Here is an 18,310-nt window from a genome sequence, read left to right as displayed (position 1 = left end):
TGTTGGTGCATATTGTAACAGTTGTGATACTGTGATAGCTGTCCACTTCAAAACAAGAATGTTGTGGGCTCAAGTCCCATGTCAGAATTGAGTATGCAATATGTTTGTAACATGTTTGAGGTGAGGGATGCCATGGTCGTCCCTGCTGATTACACTTGCAGGAAGTGCACCCATCTCCAGCTCCTCCAAGACCGTGTTAGGGAACTGGAGCTGGAGTTGGATGAACTTAGGGAGGCAGAGGGGGTCATAGATCAGAGCTTTAGGGAAGTAGTAACTCCAAAGATTGCAGACAGATGGGTGACAGTGAGGGGGACTGGGAGGAAGCAGCCAGTGCAGGGACCCCCTGCGGCCGTTCCCCTCAAGAACAAGTATACCATTTTGGATACTTGTGGGGGGAACGACTTACCAGGGGTAAGCAATGGGGTTCAGGCCTCTGGCACGGAGCCTGTCCCCTTTGCTCAGGAGGGAAGGGTGGAGAAGAGCAGAGCAATAGTTATTGGGGACTCGATAGTTCGGGGCACAGATAGGCGGTTTTGTGGGGCCGACAGAGACTCACGTTTGGTATGTTGCCTCCCTGGTGCAAGGGTACGTGATGTCTCTGATCGTGTTTTCTGGGTCCTTAAGGGGAAGGGGGAGCAGCCTGAAGTCGTGGTCCACATTGGCACCAACGACATAGGTAGGAGGAGGGCTGAGGATGTTCGGCAAGCTTTCAGGGAGCTAGGTTGGAAGCTCAGAGCTAGAACAAAGAGTTGTTGTCTCTGGTTTGTTACCCGTGCCACGTGATAGAGAGTCGAGGAATGGGGAGAGAGAACAGTTAAATGTGTGGCTACAGGGACGGTGCAGGAGGGAGGGATTCCGGTATCTGGATAACTGGGGTTCTTTCTGGGGAAGGTGGGACCTCTATAAACAGGATGGTCTACACCTGAACCTGAGGGGCACCAGTATCCTTGGGGGGAGGTTTGCTAGTGCTCTTGGGGGGGGTTTAAACTAACTCTGCCGGGGCATGGGAACCTAGACTGTAGCTTTAGGGTGCAGGACCTGGAGTGTGGGGAGGTTAGGAACATGGCATCAATCTCGAAGGAGGGTGCTTGTAAACAGGAAAGTGGCTTGAAGTGTGTATACTTCAATGCAAGAAGTATACAAAATAAGGTAGGTGAACTTGCAGTGTGGGTTGGTACCTGGGATTTCGATGTTGTGGCTATTACGGAGACATGGGTAGAACAGGGACAGGATTGGCTGTTGCAGGTTCCAGGGTTTAAATGTTTTAGTAGGGTCAGAGGTAGGGGTAAAAGAGGGGGAGGTGTGGCATTGCTTGTCAAAGATTAGTATTACAGCGGTGGAAAGGACGATGGATGAAGACTCGCCATCTGAGGTAGTTTGGGCTGAGGTTAGAAATAGGAAAGGTGAGGTCACCCTGTTAGGAGTTTTCTACAGGCCTCCTAATAGTCCTAGAGACATAGAAGAAAGGATTGCGAGGATGATTCAGGAGAAGAGTGAAAGTAATAGGGTGGTTGTTATGGGGGACTTCAACATTCTTGATATTGACTGGGAAGCTATAGCTCGAGTTTGTTAGATGGGTTGGTGTTTGTCCAATGTGTGCAGGAGGGTTTCCTGACACAATATGTAGACAGGCCAACAAGAGGTGAGGCCATACTGGATTTGGTTCTGGGAAATGAACGAGGCCAGGTGTTAGAATTGGAGGTAGGTGAGCACTTTGGGGACAGTGAACACAATTTGGTGACTTTTACTCTAGTGATGGAGAGGGATAAGTGTGCATTGCAGGGCAAGAGTTATAGCTTGGGGCAGGGAAATTATGATGCAGTGAGGCAAGACTTAGGATGTGTGCTTTGGAAAAGTAGGCTTCAAGGCAAGGGCGCAATTGATATGTGGAACTTGTTCAAGGAGCAACTATTGAGTGTCCTTGATAAGTATGTACCTGTCAGGCAGGGAGGAAAGGGTCGTGTGAGGGAGCCGTGGTTTAATAAGGAATTGGAATCCCTTGTTAAAGGGAAGAGGGCGGCCTATGTAAAGATGAGGCGTGAAGGTTCAATTGGGGCGATTGAGAGTTATAAGGTAGCCAGGAAGGATCTGAAGAGAGAGCTAAGAGCAGCAAGGAGGGGAAATGAAAAGTCCTTAGTTGGTAGGATTAGGGAAAACCCAAAGGCTTTCTATAGGTATGTGTGGAATAAAAGAATGACCTAGGGTAGGAATAGGTCCAGTCAAGTTGCGTGTGGAGGCTGAAGAGATTGGGGAGGCACTGAATGAATACTTTTCGTCAGTATTCACTCAGGAACAGGACATTATTGCCGATGTGAATACTGAGTCACGATTAATTAGAATGGACGGCTTTGAGGTATGTAGGGAAGAAGTGTTGGAAATTGTGGAAAGGGTGAAAATAGATAAGTCCCCTGGGCCTGATGGCATTTATCCTAGGATTCTCTGGGAAGCAAGGGAGGAGATTGCAGAGCCATTGGCCTTGATTTTTATATCCTTGTTGTCTACAGGAATAGTGCCAGAAGACTGGAGGATAGCAAATGTGGTTCCCTTGATCAAGAAGGGGAGTAGGGATAACCCTAGTAACTATAAGCTGGTGAGTCTCACTTCTGTTGTGGGCAAAGTCTTAGAGAGAATTGTAAGGGATAGGATTTATGAACATCTGGATAGGAATAATGTGATCAAGGATAGTCAGCATGGCTTTGTGAAGGGCAGATCGTGCCTCACAAACCTTATTAAATTCCTTGAGAAGGTGACTAAGGAGGTGGACGAGGGTAAAGCGGTAGATGCGGTGTATATGGATTTTAGTAAGGCGTTTGATAAGGTTCCCCATGGTAGGCTACTGCAAAAAATATGGAGGTATGGCATTGAGGGTGAGTTGGAGGTTTGGATTAGGAATTGGCTGGCTGAAAGAAGACAGAGGGTAGTAGTTGATGGTAAAGGTTCATCTTGGAGTGCAGTTACTAGCGGTGTTCCGCAAGGATCTGTTTTGGGACCATTGCTGTTTGTCATTTTTATAAATGACCTGTTGGAGGGGCTAGAAGGTTGGGTGAGCAAGTTTGCGGATGATACGAAAGTTGGTGGAGTTGTTGACAGTGAGGAAGGATGTGGCAGGTTACAGCGGGATATAGATAAGCTGCAGAGCTGGGCAGAAAGGTGGCAAATGGAGTTCAATGTGGGTAAGTGTGAGGTGATTCACTTTGGTATGAGTCACAAAAAGGTGGGGTACTGGGCTAATGGTCGGATATTTGGTAGTGTGGATGAGCAGAGGGATCTTGGTGTCCATGTACACAGATCTCTGAAAGTTGCCACCCAGGTAAATAGTGTGATAAAGAAGGCATATGGCATACTGGCTTTTATTGGTAGAGGAATTGAGTTCCGGAGTCCTGAGGTCATGTTGCAGTTGTATAAGACTCCGGTGCGGCCTCATCTGGAGTATTGTGTGCAGTTTTGGTCGCCATACTATAGGAAGGATGTGGAGGCACTGGAACGGGTGCAGAGGAGGTTTAACAGGATGTTGCCTGGTATGGTAGGAAGATCGTATGAGGAAAGGCTGAGGCACTTGGGGCTGTTTTCATTGTAGAAAAGAAGGTTTAGGGGTGACTTGATAGAGGTGTACAAGATGATTATGGGTTTAGATAGGGTTGACCATGAGAACCTTTTTCCGCGTATGGAGTCAGCTATTACGAGGGGGCATAGCTTTAAATTAAGGGGTGGTAGGTATAGGACAGATGTTAGGGGTAGATTCTTTACTCAGCGAGTCGTGAGTTCATGGAATGCCCTGCCAGTAGCAGTGGTGGACTCTCTCTCTTTATGGGCATTTAAACGGGCATTGGATAGGCATATGGACGATAGTGGGCTCGTGTAAGTTAGGTGTGCTTGGATCGGCGCAACATCGAGGGCCAAAGGGCCTGTATTGCATTGTATTTTTCTATGTTCTATAAGAAGGTTGACTTTATTTTTCGTGTATTATTAAAATGTTGCTGCGCTGTTGCACTGTTCCACTGTTGGTGGAACAACTAAAACTGGGGATGCTGAAGAGGTTAGAATTGGAGGAAAGTAGTCGTACAATCATAGAGTCATAGAGATATACAGCATGGAAACAGACCCTTCAGTCCAACCCCTCCATGCCGACCAGATATCCCAACCTAATCTAGGCCCATTTGCCAATGCTTGGCCCATATCCCTCTGAACTCTTCCTATTCATATACCCATCCAGGATGTATTTTAAATGTTGCGATTGTACCAGCCTCCACCACTTTCTCTGGTAGCTCATTCCATACACACACCACCCTCTTTGCCCCTTAGGTCACTTTTATATCTTTCCCCTCTCACCCTAAACCTATCCCCTCTAGTTCTGGACTCCTCCACCCCAGGGAAAAGACTTTGTTTATTCACCCTGTCCGTGCCCATCATGATTTTATAAACCTCTATAAGGTCACCCCTCAGCCTCCGACGCTCCAGGGATAGCAGCACCAGCCTATTCAGCCTCTCCCTATAGCTCAAATCGTTCAACCCTGGCAACATCGTTTTCTGAACGCTTTCAAGTTTCACAACATCCTTCCAATAGGAAGGAGACCAGAATTACACGCAATATTCCAAAAGTGGCCTAACCAAAGTCCTGTACAGCTGCAACATGACCTCCCAACTCCTGTACTTAACACTCTGACCAATAAAGGAAAGCATACCAAACACCTTCTTCACTATCCTATCTACCTGCAACTCTACTTTCAAGGAGCTATGAACCTACACTCCAAGGTCTCTTTGTTCAGTAACACTCCCTAGGACCTTACCATTAAGTATATAAGTCCTGCTAAGATTTCCTTTCCCAAAATGCAGCACCTCGTATTTATCTAAATTAAACTCTATCTGCCACTCTTCAGCCCATTGGCCCATCTAATCAAGATCCTGTTGTAATCTGAGGCAACCTTCTTCACTGTCCACTACACCTCCAATTTTGCTGTCATCTGCAAACTGACTAACTATACCTCCTATGTTTATATCCAAATCATTTATATAAATGACAATAAGTAGTGGACTGATCCTTGTGGCACTCCACTGGTCACAGGCTTCCAGTCTGAAAACCAATCCTCCACCAGTTCTGTATCCAAATGGCTAGTTCTCTCTGGATTCCATGAGATCTGGCTGAGCCAGCATTTATTTCCCGTACCTAGTTGCCACTAACAAGGTGGTGGTGAGCTGACTTGAACCACTGCAGTCCACCTGCTGTGCATTGACCCACAGTGCCCTTGGATAGGGAATTCCAAACTTTTGACCCAATGACAGTGAAACAGTAAATTCCAAGTTAGGATGGTGAGTGGTTTGGAGAGCAACTTCAGGGTGATGGTGTTCCCACATATCTGCTGCCCTTCTCCTTCTTGATAGAAGTGAATTTGGAAGGTGCTGTCTGAGGATCTTTGGTGAATTTCTGCAGTGCATCTTGTAGATAGTACACACTGCTGTGGCTGAACATTAGTGATGGAGAGAATGGACGTTCGTGGATGTTGTGCCAATCAAGTGGGGGCTGCTTTGTCCTGGATGGTGTCAAGCTTGAGTGTTCTTGGAGCTGCACCCATCCAGGCAAGTGAGGAGTATTCCATCACACTCCTAACTTGTGCTTGTGGAAGGCTGACAGGTTTGGGGAGTCAGGAGGTGAGTTACTTGCTGCAGTGTTCCTAACCTCTAATCTGCTCTTGTTGCCAGTTTCTGTGGTGAGTCCAGGTGAATTTCTGGTCAATGATGTTGATATAAGAGGATTCAGTGATGCTAACAGCAGTTAATCTAAAAGGGCAATGGTTAGATTGACTCTTATTGGTGATGGTCATACCCTGGCATTTGTGTGGCATGAGTGTTACTCGCCACTTGTCAGCCCAAGCCTGGATATTGTTCAGATCTTGTAGCATTTGAACATGGATTGCTTCAGTAACCGAAGAGATTTTTGAACCGTTCTCCCCAGAATGTGAGAACTGAGTTTCTGGATCACTAGTTCAGGAATGTTATCATTATGTAATCACCTTCCCTTAAAGTGTTGGTGAAGTTTTGTGGGATGTCCCAAGCTTTGTCTTTGGGTTTTTTATAATGTTTGAATCAATATTTTAATTATTTATCATGCTACTGGCTTTTATTTGAAAAGTAACTCAGAAAAATTTATAAACATATCTAAAGCTTCTGAACACAATTCCAACATCAGATTTTTCTATTTGAATAAGTAAACTAAGCTGTTTTTCAATTTAGGCTGTGTTGAATTTTGTTTTTATTTAATAGATAGTTTATTTGAAACATTTACAATATTTCATTGCTTCCATTAGTGTAAATAAGACATTGAGACTTTAGCACACAGCTCACAAATTGGATTTTCTGTTAATCCTTATAAAGTGGAATCCGTTTCATACGCCATTTAAATATCATTCTCTGACCTTTATCTTCCCCACAGCACTGAATTCTTCATTTGCTGTGGTGACATTTCAGTAAGGGACTGAAACCTTTTATCTTTCTCTGCTCTGTGGAACTTCGAGAATTGATGTATAAAATTAAAAATCAGAATTTATTTTTAATTCCCTGTCTCTATGCTCAGTGTTTGGGAGTGGACTTGAGGGAAAGAGTGAATTACAAGCTTGCTTGTAGCCAGCACTTTAACATGGACCTTTTGTAAATTAGGATTTGTATTTCTAAAATTCCTCTTACCAGTCACCTCCATACACACATCCCTGAAATAAAGCCATAGCATCACAGAGCATGGAAGCAGATCCTTTGGTTGTTTCAGTACCATTGAGAAACTGAGATAAGAACTTTGAAGTTTCTGAAATTAGAGTTTCAGGTGTGATCCTGAGGTAACTTTAGTCATTTAGCAACTAACTTTCTTCTTCAGTTAATTGCTGGATGGATGTTGTAGGAAGAAAGATCGAGCAGAACAGAATTAGATTCCCTCCTGTTTAGGCAGCAAGCTGTTGAAATGCTTAGAGTTCTGAGAGGACTCAATGGGATGGATGCCGAGAGACTGTTTCCCCTGTGTAGGGAATCTTGAACACTTGGGATATAGTCTGAGGAAACAAGGAGTCTGTTGTTTTAGGATTGAAATGAGGGAAGATTCTTTTATTCAGAGTGCAGAGTATTTTCGTCATTCTCTCCCCTGGAGTTTAGAAAAAAATGAGGGGATCAATATAAGTCTGTAACATTCTAACAGGATGAGACAGGGTAAAGACGGGAAGGATGTCCCTTGGCCCAGGGGAGTACAGAACCTGGGCAGGCCATTTAAGTCTGAGATGAGGAGAAATGTCTTCACCTAGAGAGCAGGGAGCCTGTGGAATTCTACAGAAGGTGGTTGAGGCCAAAACATTGCATGTTTTCAAGATGGGGTTAGATATATTCTTAAGGCTAAAGGGATCAAAAGGAGAAAGTGGGAATAGGGGACTGAGTTGGATGATCAGCCATGATCATATTGAATGCAGGCATGAAGGGGCAAATGGCCTTCTCCTCATATTTTCTATGAAGACCTGAGAACGCTCTGCCAGAGTATGTTTTATTGCTTGCTGGGAGAACTATAGGATGTGAGGAGGATGATGGAGTTAATTTGAGATCGTTCATTAGCCTTGCTGAATGGTGGAAAAGGTTTGAAGAGGCCATGTGACTAACTCCTGCTAGTATATCTTTCATTCCTATGCTGTAACCATTTCTGCTTGGGGCAGGTTTGTACGAATAGGACAGCTGTATTAAAAATTGCTGAATGGAACAGTTGAGATTAGTCAACCAAAGATGGGATTCAGTCCAACTGGGAACTATGTGCCAAGGAAGTTCAGTTTTCCTAATGAAGAAAAAGGTTTCTAGCTGTAAGACTGAAATACCTATAAACAATTCCTTAGCATGTCTCAACTTCTGCATTTCTGAGGAATTTGATCAGCCCGTGTAAAGAATGTTGGAAAGAATTTATGTAAACTGAACCCAAGTCAAAACAGTTGTGGGCTTAAACAGTTGTTTTGCCTTTCGAGCAGAAAAAGAGTCAAAATTTTCAGAATCAAAGCTGGAAAATATAATGGCCAAGGTTATCGGGCTTCTTGTCTCTGCAAAAAGCCTGAGATACACCCCAGTTTCTATGTGATCGCCTGAGCTTTTTCCCCACTCGGCTCACCTTCCAGCAGCAACAAAACAACCAGTGAAGATTTGGAGTTCCTTAGACTAAATGAGCTTAAGGGGAGAATAATAGGGACAACAGGACGGATGTGGTTTACAGAAGCCGGAGTTGTTTCCCACAGAATGGAGGAGGTTAACAGGAGTTTAATAGGAATGTTTGAAATCATGAAGGCATTTCCATTGTCTTGGAAGTCGTTAAGTAGAGGATTCAATTCCCATACTGGCTGAGGTTACCATGGAAGACGCACCAGGAGACTCATCAAAGTCTGCTGAACTTGTAACTTATTCCTTTAATTTCCTCGTTTAAACTACAAAAGACTTTAATTAAAACTATTACCTTATTTAATTATTTTTCTATGAATCTATGGAGTAATGCTTAACATTTTATCTCATTTCTCTTACTTCTTTATCTAAGTTTTTTTGTACCTAGGTACCTTAGTTCCTAGATGGTACCATGTGTGGTGATATTATGCACTTTTCACTGTTCTCCTGTACTTGAGTACACAGAAAAATAAAAAATCTAAATAATGATGTACAGCATGGAAACAGACTCTTCAGTCCAACTCCTCTATGCTGACTAGATATCCCAAACTAAACTGGTCCCATTTGCCAGCACCTGGCCCATATCGCTCTAAAGACTTCCTATTCATACACCAATCCAGATGCCTTTTAAATGCTGCAATTGTAGCAGCCTCCATTACTTCCTTTGGCAGGTCATTCCATACACGCATAACCCTCTCCGTGGACAAGTTGCCCTTTTAGGTCCCTTTTACATCTTTCCCCTCTCACCCTAAACCTATGCCCTGTGGTTCTAGACTCCCCTACCCCAGGGAAAAGATTTTGTCTATTTATCCAATCCATACCCTTCATGATTTTATAAACCTCTATGAGATCACCCCTCAGCCTCTGAAGCCCCAGAGAAAACAGCCCCAGCCTGTTCAGCCTCTCACTATAGCTCAAATCTTCCAACCTTGGCAACACCCTTGTAAATCTTTTCTGAACCCTTTCAAGTTTCACAAAATCCTTCCAATAGGAAGGAGACCAGAACTGCACGCAATATTCCAAAAGTAGCCTAACCAATGTCTTGTACAGCCATAACATGACCTCCCAACTCCTATACTCAATACTCTGACCAATAAAGGAAAGCATACCAAACGCCTTCTTCACTATCCTATCTACCTGCAACTCTACTTTCAAGGAACTATGAACCTGCACTCCAAGGTCTCTTTGTTCACTTGACATTCAATGGCATTACTACTGAATCCACTACTATTAACATCCTGGGGGCTTATCAGAAATAGAACTAGTCACATAGACACTGTGGTTATAAGAACAGGCTAGGTGCAAGGACCTGTGATGCGTAACTCATCCCATTTCCCCAATGGTTTGTTCACCATTTGCAAGGTATAACTCAGAAGGGTGAATGAATGCTATTCACTTGGTTTATGAGTGCAGCTCTGGCCACACCTAAGAAACTCCATGCCATCCAGGACAATGCAACCCACACAATCAGCATTCTCTCCACAACTGACAGTGACAGCAGTATGTCCATCAACAGGATACACTTCAGCAACTTGTAAAGATCCTTTTAACACTACCTGCCAAACCTGTGACTTCTTCCTAACAGGATGAGGGCAGCACTAGGTACCACTACAACCTGCCACTTCCCATCCCAGTCACACACATTCCTGACTGGGAAATATTGTCATTTCTTTCACAGCAGCTGGCTAAAATCCTGGAACACCCTCCCTTAACAGCACTGTGTACTTAACACCATGTAGTCACAGTGGCTCACCTTTGACTCACTGATGTATTGTCACCACGATTTGGATGATACTCTGCTGCAGAGAAATTGTGATTCGCTGAATTGTGAGCCGTTTCTCACCAACAAATGTATGTTGAGTAGAGCTTTGGGATAGTTCAGGAGGATCCTATGTAATTATTTTTTTCTGCAAAAGTGGGCTATGTCAAGAATAACACTAATGCAGTAAGTATGTGAAAAATGTAATAATTTTCAATTTGTTCACACCTTACAACCTTGTACAGTGAAAGAATTTGAAAATGTTGTGAATTAGATCTAGAAAACCCAGTCATCTGCTTTTACTCAGTATGTTATCTTCAGGAGAGTCTTATACTATCAATATGGCCAGACCATGTTATCAATTGCTTTCGATCTGCATTGAACTCATCACAATTTTGCTGTACTTCTGCTGGTTCTCCTTGTTCACTAGCTGACCCTCCCTCCAAGAGTCCCTAATCATTTCCTGAACTCATGTTTAGGTGACAAAAGGCTCTTCGTGGTAAATGGTATTGATTGGTCTGGGTGGGTAAGAGACTGGAATCTCTTGTTGGAATATGAGTTACGGAGTTGGATGGGTCAACAGAGATAGGAAAGAAGACCATGGAGGCATTTACTCAAAAATGTGGGAAATGCCTGCACAAGACACATGTCCAGCCTCTGCTCAGATGAGGATGAACGTACGGACACCTAAAGATGATGAAAGATACTCTCATAAGAATGGGATACAATGTCAGCTCATGGATCTCAATTCTGACATGCTACAGCAAACAAACTGTAACCTCCTCAGAGAACAGACACAAGACACTACCAATAGTGTACCTTTCATGGTCCAGTACTTCCCCAGAGTAGAGAAACCACGCCATGGTCTTCGCAGCCTTCAACATTTCATCGGTAATGACAAACATCTGGCCAAGATCATTCCTACACTTCCACTTCTTGCCTTCAAACTGCCAAACCTTTCACAAATCATTCACTGCAAACTGCCCAGCCTTCAGGACAACATTGACCACCCTGACACAGTAACCTCTGTAAGATATGCCAGACAATTGACATGAATACTACCATCGTATGTGGGAACATGACCCACCATGTACACAGCAGATACTCATGTGCCTTGGCCAATCTTGTCTATCTGTTACACTGCAGGCAAGGATGCCCTGAGGCATGATATATTGGCAAGACCATGTGGACGCTACAGCAGACGAATGGACACCACGCAACAATCGCAAGACAGGAATGTTCCCTCCTTCAGCAGTCAAGGACATTCAGAATTTGATCTTCAGGCAAGTATCTTCCAAGGCTGCCTTCGAGATACATAAGAACGTAAAATCACTGAGCACAAGTTGATAGCCAAGTTCCATAACCATGGAAATGGCCTCAACTGTTATCATGAGTTCATGTTGTGCTACATGTGACCCCACCACACTTCTATATCTGTAAAATCTTCCTTATTGACCTGTTTTGACACCATCACCTTGATACCTTGTTAGCTATTTTAATTAGTTTGTACAGTTTTGGATTACTTGTTACTTTGGTTAGACCTTCAGCACTGTTTGACACTCTTGGTCACTTGCAGAGACTCCGTATTAGGTCTGTTGACACCCACTTAGACTATTTGTATGGTGTGTTGATCTCTCATGATCATAAATTCTATGTCTCTCCTCACTTCACGTGATGAAGGGGCAGCGTTCCAAAAGCTTGTGATTTCAAATAAACCCATTGGACTACAATCTGGTGTCATGAGACTCTGACCTTACTCATAAGAGCAACAAGACAAAGGGAGCTTTTCATTTCTGCTCAACTCTTCCAATGGCCTTCCAGTCAGCCTCCAGAGGTCATAGCTGTTAGCAACTGTCTCCTAATTGTGGCCACAATTTTCACATCTCATCTGTAGGCAGCCTTTTAGTGAAAGTAGATATCCAGGAGGTCATGACCCACTGTCCACTTTACAATGTTGAGGTATTTGGATAATGACTGCCATCCATACAATGAATGTGGCTGAATCAATGCAGACCTCCTTTGCTTGGCAGTGTGTCTACACTGATTGAAGTACAGAACTACTGAATGGTTACAACTCAAAAGGAGGCCATTTGGCCCACTATGTCTGTTTTTGGGCCTCCAGTTAATAACCCAGTGACATTACTACTTAGGCACTGCCTTGTCGAACAGAACACGTGCTTCGTTCCAATGGATGGACGCGTACCCCTTACTAGCGCATGCGCACGAGAAAAGGGTCACGTGGGGCCGCCCCGCGCCTGCGCACACCTATAGGGCGGGACTGGATGCCAGAGATTGGCGCCATCTTAGTCGTCGCTCAATGTTTCAAGAGCCGCCTCCCCCGGCCAGCACCACCCCAGCCCGCCCTCCGCGATATGCTTTTGGCTTGTTGGAAACACCCCGCAGCGCGGGAGGAGTCCGAAGCACGAGCTCCTCCACGGGGAGGCCGGCTTCAGGCTGGGCCTCGGAGCCGTCGTGCGGTCACCAAGCTCCCAGCGGCTTCACCCCGACCGGCGGCTCGAGCGGCAACGGCGGCCTGAGCCGAGGTGACAGCGTCAGGGAGGCGCGTCTCGCTCTGTGTGGGGGGGGTGTGTGGGGGGGGTGTGTGGGGGGGGGTGGGGTGTGTGGGGGGGGGGGTGTGTGGGGGGGGGTGGGGTGGTGTGGGGGGGGGGGGGGGGGGGGTGGGGTGTGTGTGGGTGTGTGGGGTGTGGGGGGGGGGTGGGGGGGTGGGGTGGCCAGCCCGCCCGCCCGTCCGTCCGTCCGTCCGTCCGTCCGTCCGTCCGTCCCGAAAACTGAAGGGATCGCGAGGCATGTTCCCGAGGGCACGCCTCACGCTGGCGCCCCGCGCTGAAATGCGCGTGTTCGTGTCGTCAAATTTTGAACTTTGATACCCCCTCCCCCTCCTCCGTCACCCCCCCTCCCCCCTGCCCTGCCCTGCCCCCCCCCTCCCCTGCCCTGCCCCCCTCCACTCCCCTCGCCCGCCCCCCCTTGCCCCCCCCTTGCCCGCCCCCCCTTGCCCTCCCCCCCTTGCCCTCCCCTCGCCTGCCCCCCCTTGCCCTCCCCTCGCCCGCCCCCCCTTGCCCTCCCCTCACCCGCCCCCCCTTGCCCCCCCCTTGCCCGCCCCCCCTTGCCCTCCCCCCCTTGCCCTCCCCTCGCCCGCCCCCCCTTGCCCTCCCCTCGCCCGCCCCCCCTTGCCCTCCCCTCACCCGCCCCCCCTTGCCCTCCCCTCGCCCGCCCCCCCTTGCCCTCCCCTCGCCCGCCCCCCCTTGCCCTCCCCTCGCCCGCCCCCCCTTGCCCTCCCCTCGCCCGCCCCCCCCTTGCCCTCCCCTCGCCCGCCCCCCCTTGCCCTCCCCTCGCCCGCCCCCCCTTGCCCTCCCCTCGCCCGCCCCCCCTTGCCCTCCCCTCGCCCGCCCCCCCTTGCCCTCCCCTCGCCCGCCCCCCCTTGCCCTCCCCTCGCCCGCCCCCCCTTGCCCTCCCCTCGCCCGCCCCCCCTTGCCCTCCCCTCGCCCGCCCCCCCTTGCCCTCCCCTCGCCCGCCCCCCCTTGCCCTCCCCTCGCCCGCCCCCCCTTGCCCTCCCCTCGCCCGCCCCCCCTTGCCCTCCCCTCGCCCGCCCCCCCTTGCCCTCCCCTCGCCCGCCCCCCCTTGCCCTCCCCTCGCCCGCCCCCCCTTGCCCTCCCCTCGCCCGCCCCCCCTTGCCCTCCCCTCGCCCGCCCCCCCTTGCCCTCCCCTCGCCCGCCCCCCCTTGCCCTCCCCTCGCCCGCCCCCCCTTGCCCTCCCCTCGCCCGCCCCCCCTTGCCCTCCCCTCGCCCGCCCCCCCCTTGCCCTCCCCTCGCCCGCCCCCCCTTGCCCTCCCCTCGCCCGCCCCCCCTTGCCCTCCCCTCGCCCGCCCCCCCTTGCCCTCCCCTCGCCCGCCCCCCCTTGCCCTCCCCTCGCCCGCCCCCCCTTGCCCTCCCCTCGCCCGCCCCCCTTGCCCTCCCCTCGCCCGCCCCCCTTGCCCTCCCCTCACCCCCTCCCCTTGCCCGCGCTCCCCTCGTGCCCTGCCCGCCCCTCGCCCGACCCCCCCTCGCCCCCCGCCCCCTCGCCCCCCGCCCCCTCGTCCCCCACCCTTGCCCTCTCCCCCCTCCTCCCTCGTTACCACTCTTCTCCCTCCGTTACCCCCCATTTCCCCCCATACCTCCCACATCCCTCCCCTACCCCCTGTTGCCCTACTTCCCCCCCCCCCCCCCCTTCCCTTTGATTTTTGTTTTAGCAGAATCGTATTTTGGTGATAAAAGTTCGAATGTAGGGAATCAAAACCTGTTTACTGGCGCCTCGGCACAGAGCCGTTGTTCACTGAAGGACGATACCAAAGTTGGGAAGACGCCTGCATCCACTACCAGCAGCAGTCGCAATGCAAGACCCCCTTGCAAACTTCGTACTCCCCAAACTGGTCTTTCAGGTTCACTGACAATTATTTTTATATTGATACAAATATATTCTTTCTCAGTAGCTCGTTGCAACTTTTTAATAAGAATTGTTATCAAAACAAAAAATGTAGAGTGAATGATAGAGCCTTTTAATAGAAGGTCTTTTGACAAATTCCAATGAATTTACAGCACGTTCAGCCGAACAGGTCATTGACAATATTTATGCTTCACATTGTTCCACCCCCGTCCTACATTACTTCACCCTATCAACATTCCTTTTACCATCTCCGGCCATTCCAGTTCAAACTCCCAGCATTTATCTCTCGTGCTTGCCCATAAATATATCTAAACTTTGTACCTCAACTACTCCTTGGGGTAATGAGCACATCTTTCTTTCCATTCTCTGCATATAAAGGTCTCTCTTGAATTCCTTCCTGGACTTATTGGTGACCATCTTGTATTGTTGGCAGCTAGTTTTAAATTTCTTGCATAATTGGCATCATTTTACCTATATCTAGTGGATGCAAGAAATTCTTTGCAGCTTCACAGACAGCTCAGTAATCCGAGGAACCACTTTAATGGTTTATACAAATTCCAGTTGTGATCTGGAATTAGCTGCCTGAAAGCATGATGGAAACAGATTCAATAATAATTTTAGACAGAGAATTGAATAAATAGAGAAAAAGCAGCGGAATAGGACTAACTGTAGTTTTTTTCAAAGAATCAGTATGGGTTGGAATGGCCTCTTTCTGCACTGAGGGTTTCTGTCGTTCAGATTAGCAAACTGCCATACATATCTCGAACTTTGATTTGATTCCAAACCACATTATGATTGAGGAAAAACTAAGCCACAGAGACTATTTTAAACCCGTTCACTATTATGAATATATTCATAATATAAAATATTATGAATCATAATATTTTATATGAAACAAATGTCAAAAAATAGTATATCTTTCAGATAGATATAATCACAAAATATTGAGAAGGCTCCATTTCCTCTACACAAGTTTTAATACAATTAACGCAGAAGCAATAATTTCGTACAAAGACATGAACCCTTGAGCAAGTCTGCAGGAGAGTCTTCAAAGTGTTAACTTTTTTTCTGTTGCTGTTGGTGACTATAAAATTATTATTGAATTTTGTTAAACCCTTCTGGTTTACTAATGTCCTTAAAGGGAAGGAAATCTTCCATCCTTACCCAGTCCTGCCTCCATGTGACTTCAGAGCCACAGCAATTTGGTTGACTGTTAACTGGTCTCTGAAATGGTCCAGCAAGCCCACTCAGTTCATGATCAAGTAGGAATGATCAAGAAAGTGGCATCCAGATCCAATGATAGAGGAAGAAGAGCACCTTTCACCAATCAGGAGGTATCATATTTAGAAATTGTCCAGCGCGTAACTCCCCTCCAGTCTTCTGGTCATCTACACAACATGAGTCAGGTGTGTTGGAATACTTCCTATTTACCTGGATGAGTGCAGCTCCAACTACACTCAAGAAGCTCACTAACATACAGGGCAAGCAACCCACGTTATAGCAATCCACTAAATTCAATTTTTATTCCCTTCACCACCATTGCACAGCAGCAACTTACCAAGACCTGTCCATCAGCAGCTTCCAAATCCATGACCTCTACCCTCGAAGGACAAGGGCAGTGGACTTATGGAAACACCAGTAACTGCAGGTTCCTTTCCCAGTCATAGCTCATCCGACTTGAAACTGTATTGACTTAATACACTGTTGCTGGATCAAAATTCTGAAACTCAGGAACAAAACTGCAGCAATTCAAGTAGGTAGCTTGCTACTGTCTTCTGGGTGATTAGCAATGTGCAATAAATGCTGGCCTAGCCAACAGTGCTCACATCCCATTGATGAATTAAAAATTCAATCTTGCATCCTTTTCAGTGCTTTATATATTGGTATATGGATATCCCAGCTTGCCAGGTAAATAGTACAGATTTTCACAGCTGGATTTGTTATTTTCAATAAGCACATGGAATGCAGTGGTTCAAGAAGGCAGCTCACCACAATCTTCTGAAGGGCAACTTGGGATGGGCAATAAATGCTGGCCAGCTTTTGATTCCCACGTCTCACAAATGAAAATGAGCCATCGCTCATCAAGCTTGCTTTCCACTTGGTTGGACCTTTGCAGCAGGTTCACGGCAGAATTGCTGGTGTGAGAGTCAGGTGATTTATTGAAATGGCAAGCAATTGCAAAGTTGACGTCATTCCTACACAGGAAATGGAAGGTTTCTGCAAAGCAACAAGGACACCTCATGTCAGACTCCTGCTCATCAACTATAGCTCCACCTTCACCATTATCCCTCCATCTGATCTCAAAATTCTGAGACCTCGGTCTTGGCTTTGTGCTCTGTAACTGGATCCTCAGCTTCCTGACCCTTGGGCTGCAATCAGTGAAAATTGACAAATGCACCTCCTTATCATTAACCTGCAACACTGGAGCCCGCAAGGAGGTGTTCTCAGAGGAGGTGTTCTCGGCTGCACACCCATGACTGTGTAGCCAAATTTTGAACAAACACCATGTACAAGTTTGCTGACGACACCACTGTAGTAAAACAGATAAAAAACGCTGATGAGTCAAAATACAGGAAGGAGATAGAGGATTTGGTGTCATGGTGCAATGGCAACTACCTCTCTCTCAATGTCGGCAAAACAATAGAACTGATCATTGACTTTTGAAAGGAGGAGAACACGCTCCCATCCACATCAAAGAAGAGAAGGTTGAGAACATCAGGTTCATAGGAGTGACGATAGCCAACAACATATCCTGGGCTTCCTATATAGATGTGACAGTCAAGAATGCACAACAATGCATCTTTTCCCGAGGTGGCCAAGGAAATTCGGCATGCGTGGGAAATCATGTCTATCAAACTTGATTGAGTTTTTTGAAGAAATAACAAAGAGGATTGATGAGGGCAGAGCAGTGGATGTGATCTATATGGACTTCAGTAAGGCGTTCAACAAGGTTCCCCATGGGAGACTGATTAGGAAGGTTAGATCTCACTGAATACAGGGAGAACTAGCTATTTGGATACAGAACTGGCTCAAAGGTAGAAGACAGAGGGTGGTGGTGGAGGGTTGTTTTTCAGACTGGAGGCTTGTGACCAGTGGAGTGCCACAAGGATTGGTGCTGGGTCCACTACTTTTTGTCATTTATATAAATGATTTGGATATGAACATAGGCCACTGTTGGAATATTGCGTGCAATTCTGGTCTCCATTCTATCGGAAGGATGTTGTGAAATTTGAAAGGGTTCAGATAAGATTTACAAGGATGTTGCCAGGGTTGGAGGATTTGAGCTATAGGGAGAGGCTGAACAGGCTGGGGTTGTTTTCCCTGGAGCGTCGTAGGCTGAGGGGTGACCTTATAGTGGTTAACAAAATTGAGGGGCATGGATAGGATAAATAGACAAGGTCTTTTCTCTGGGATGGGGGAGTCCAGAACTAGAGGGCATAGGTTTAGGATGAGAGGGGAAAGATATAAAAGAGACCTAAGGGGCAACTTTTTCATGCAGAGGGTGGTATGTGTATGGAATGAGCTGCCAGAGGAAGTGGTGGAGGCTGGTACAATTGCAACATTTAAGAGGCATTTGGATGGGTATATGAATAGGAAGGGTTTGGAGGGATATGGGCTGGATGCTGGCAGGTGGGATTAGATTGGGTTGGGATATCTGGCCGGCATGGACGGGGATGGACCGAAGGGTCTGTTTCCATGCTGTAGATCTCTATGACTCTATGTCCACAAGGACAGTCACCAAATTTTACAGATGCACCTGAGGGACCACACTGTCTAGGTGCATGATGGTCTACTACGGCAACTGTTCTGCCCAGGACTGTAAGGAACGACAGAAGGTTGTGTGCACAACCCAGACCATCATGGAAGCCAACCTTCCATCCATGGATTCCATTTATACTTCTCGTTGCCATTGAAATGTTGCCAATATCGTCAAAGACCCCTCCTACC

The 18,310-nt window shown here is 47.2% G+C and overlaps 1 protein-coding gene across 1 annotated transcript in view; it reads left to right on the top strand.

Moving 5' to 3' along the window:
* The first annotated feature begins 12,203 nt into the window (after positions 1-12,203).
* msh4 (mutS homolog 4) overlaps positions 12,204-18,310 on the top strand; it is a 128,299-nt gene continuing 122,192 nt past the window's right edge. Inside the window, exons 1-2 of the mRNA XM_072574860.1 lie at positions 12,204-12,465; positions 14,169-14,357. Of these exons, the coding sequence (XP_072430961.1) occupies positions 12,240-12,465; positions 14,169-14,357 (415 nt within the window). The 5' untranslated portion in view covers positions 12,204-12,239. The remainder of the gene's footprint in view (positions 12,466-14,168; positions 14,358-18,310) is intronic.

Source organism: Chiloscyllium punctatum, chromosome 7 (assembly GCF_047496795.1).
Source record: "Chiloscyllium punctatum isolate Juve2018m chromosome 7, sChiPun1.3, whole genome shotgun sequence".
Classification (NCBI taxonomy): domain Eukaryota; kingdom Metazoa; phylum Chordata; class Chondrichthyes; order Orectolobiformes; family Hemiscylliidae; genus Chiloscyllium; species Chiloscyllium punctatum.
Note: the sequence above shows the minus strand (reverse complement) of the source record. Positions and strands in the feature narration are given on the sequence as shown.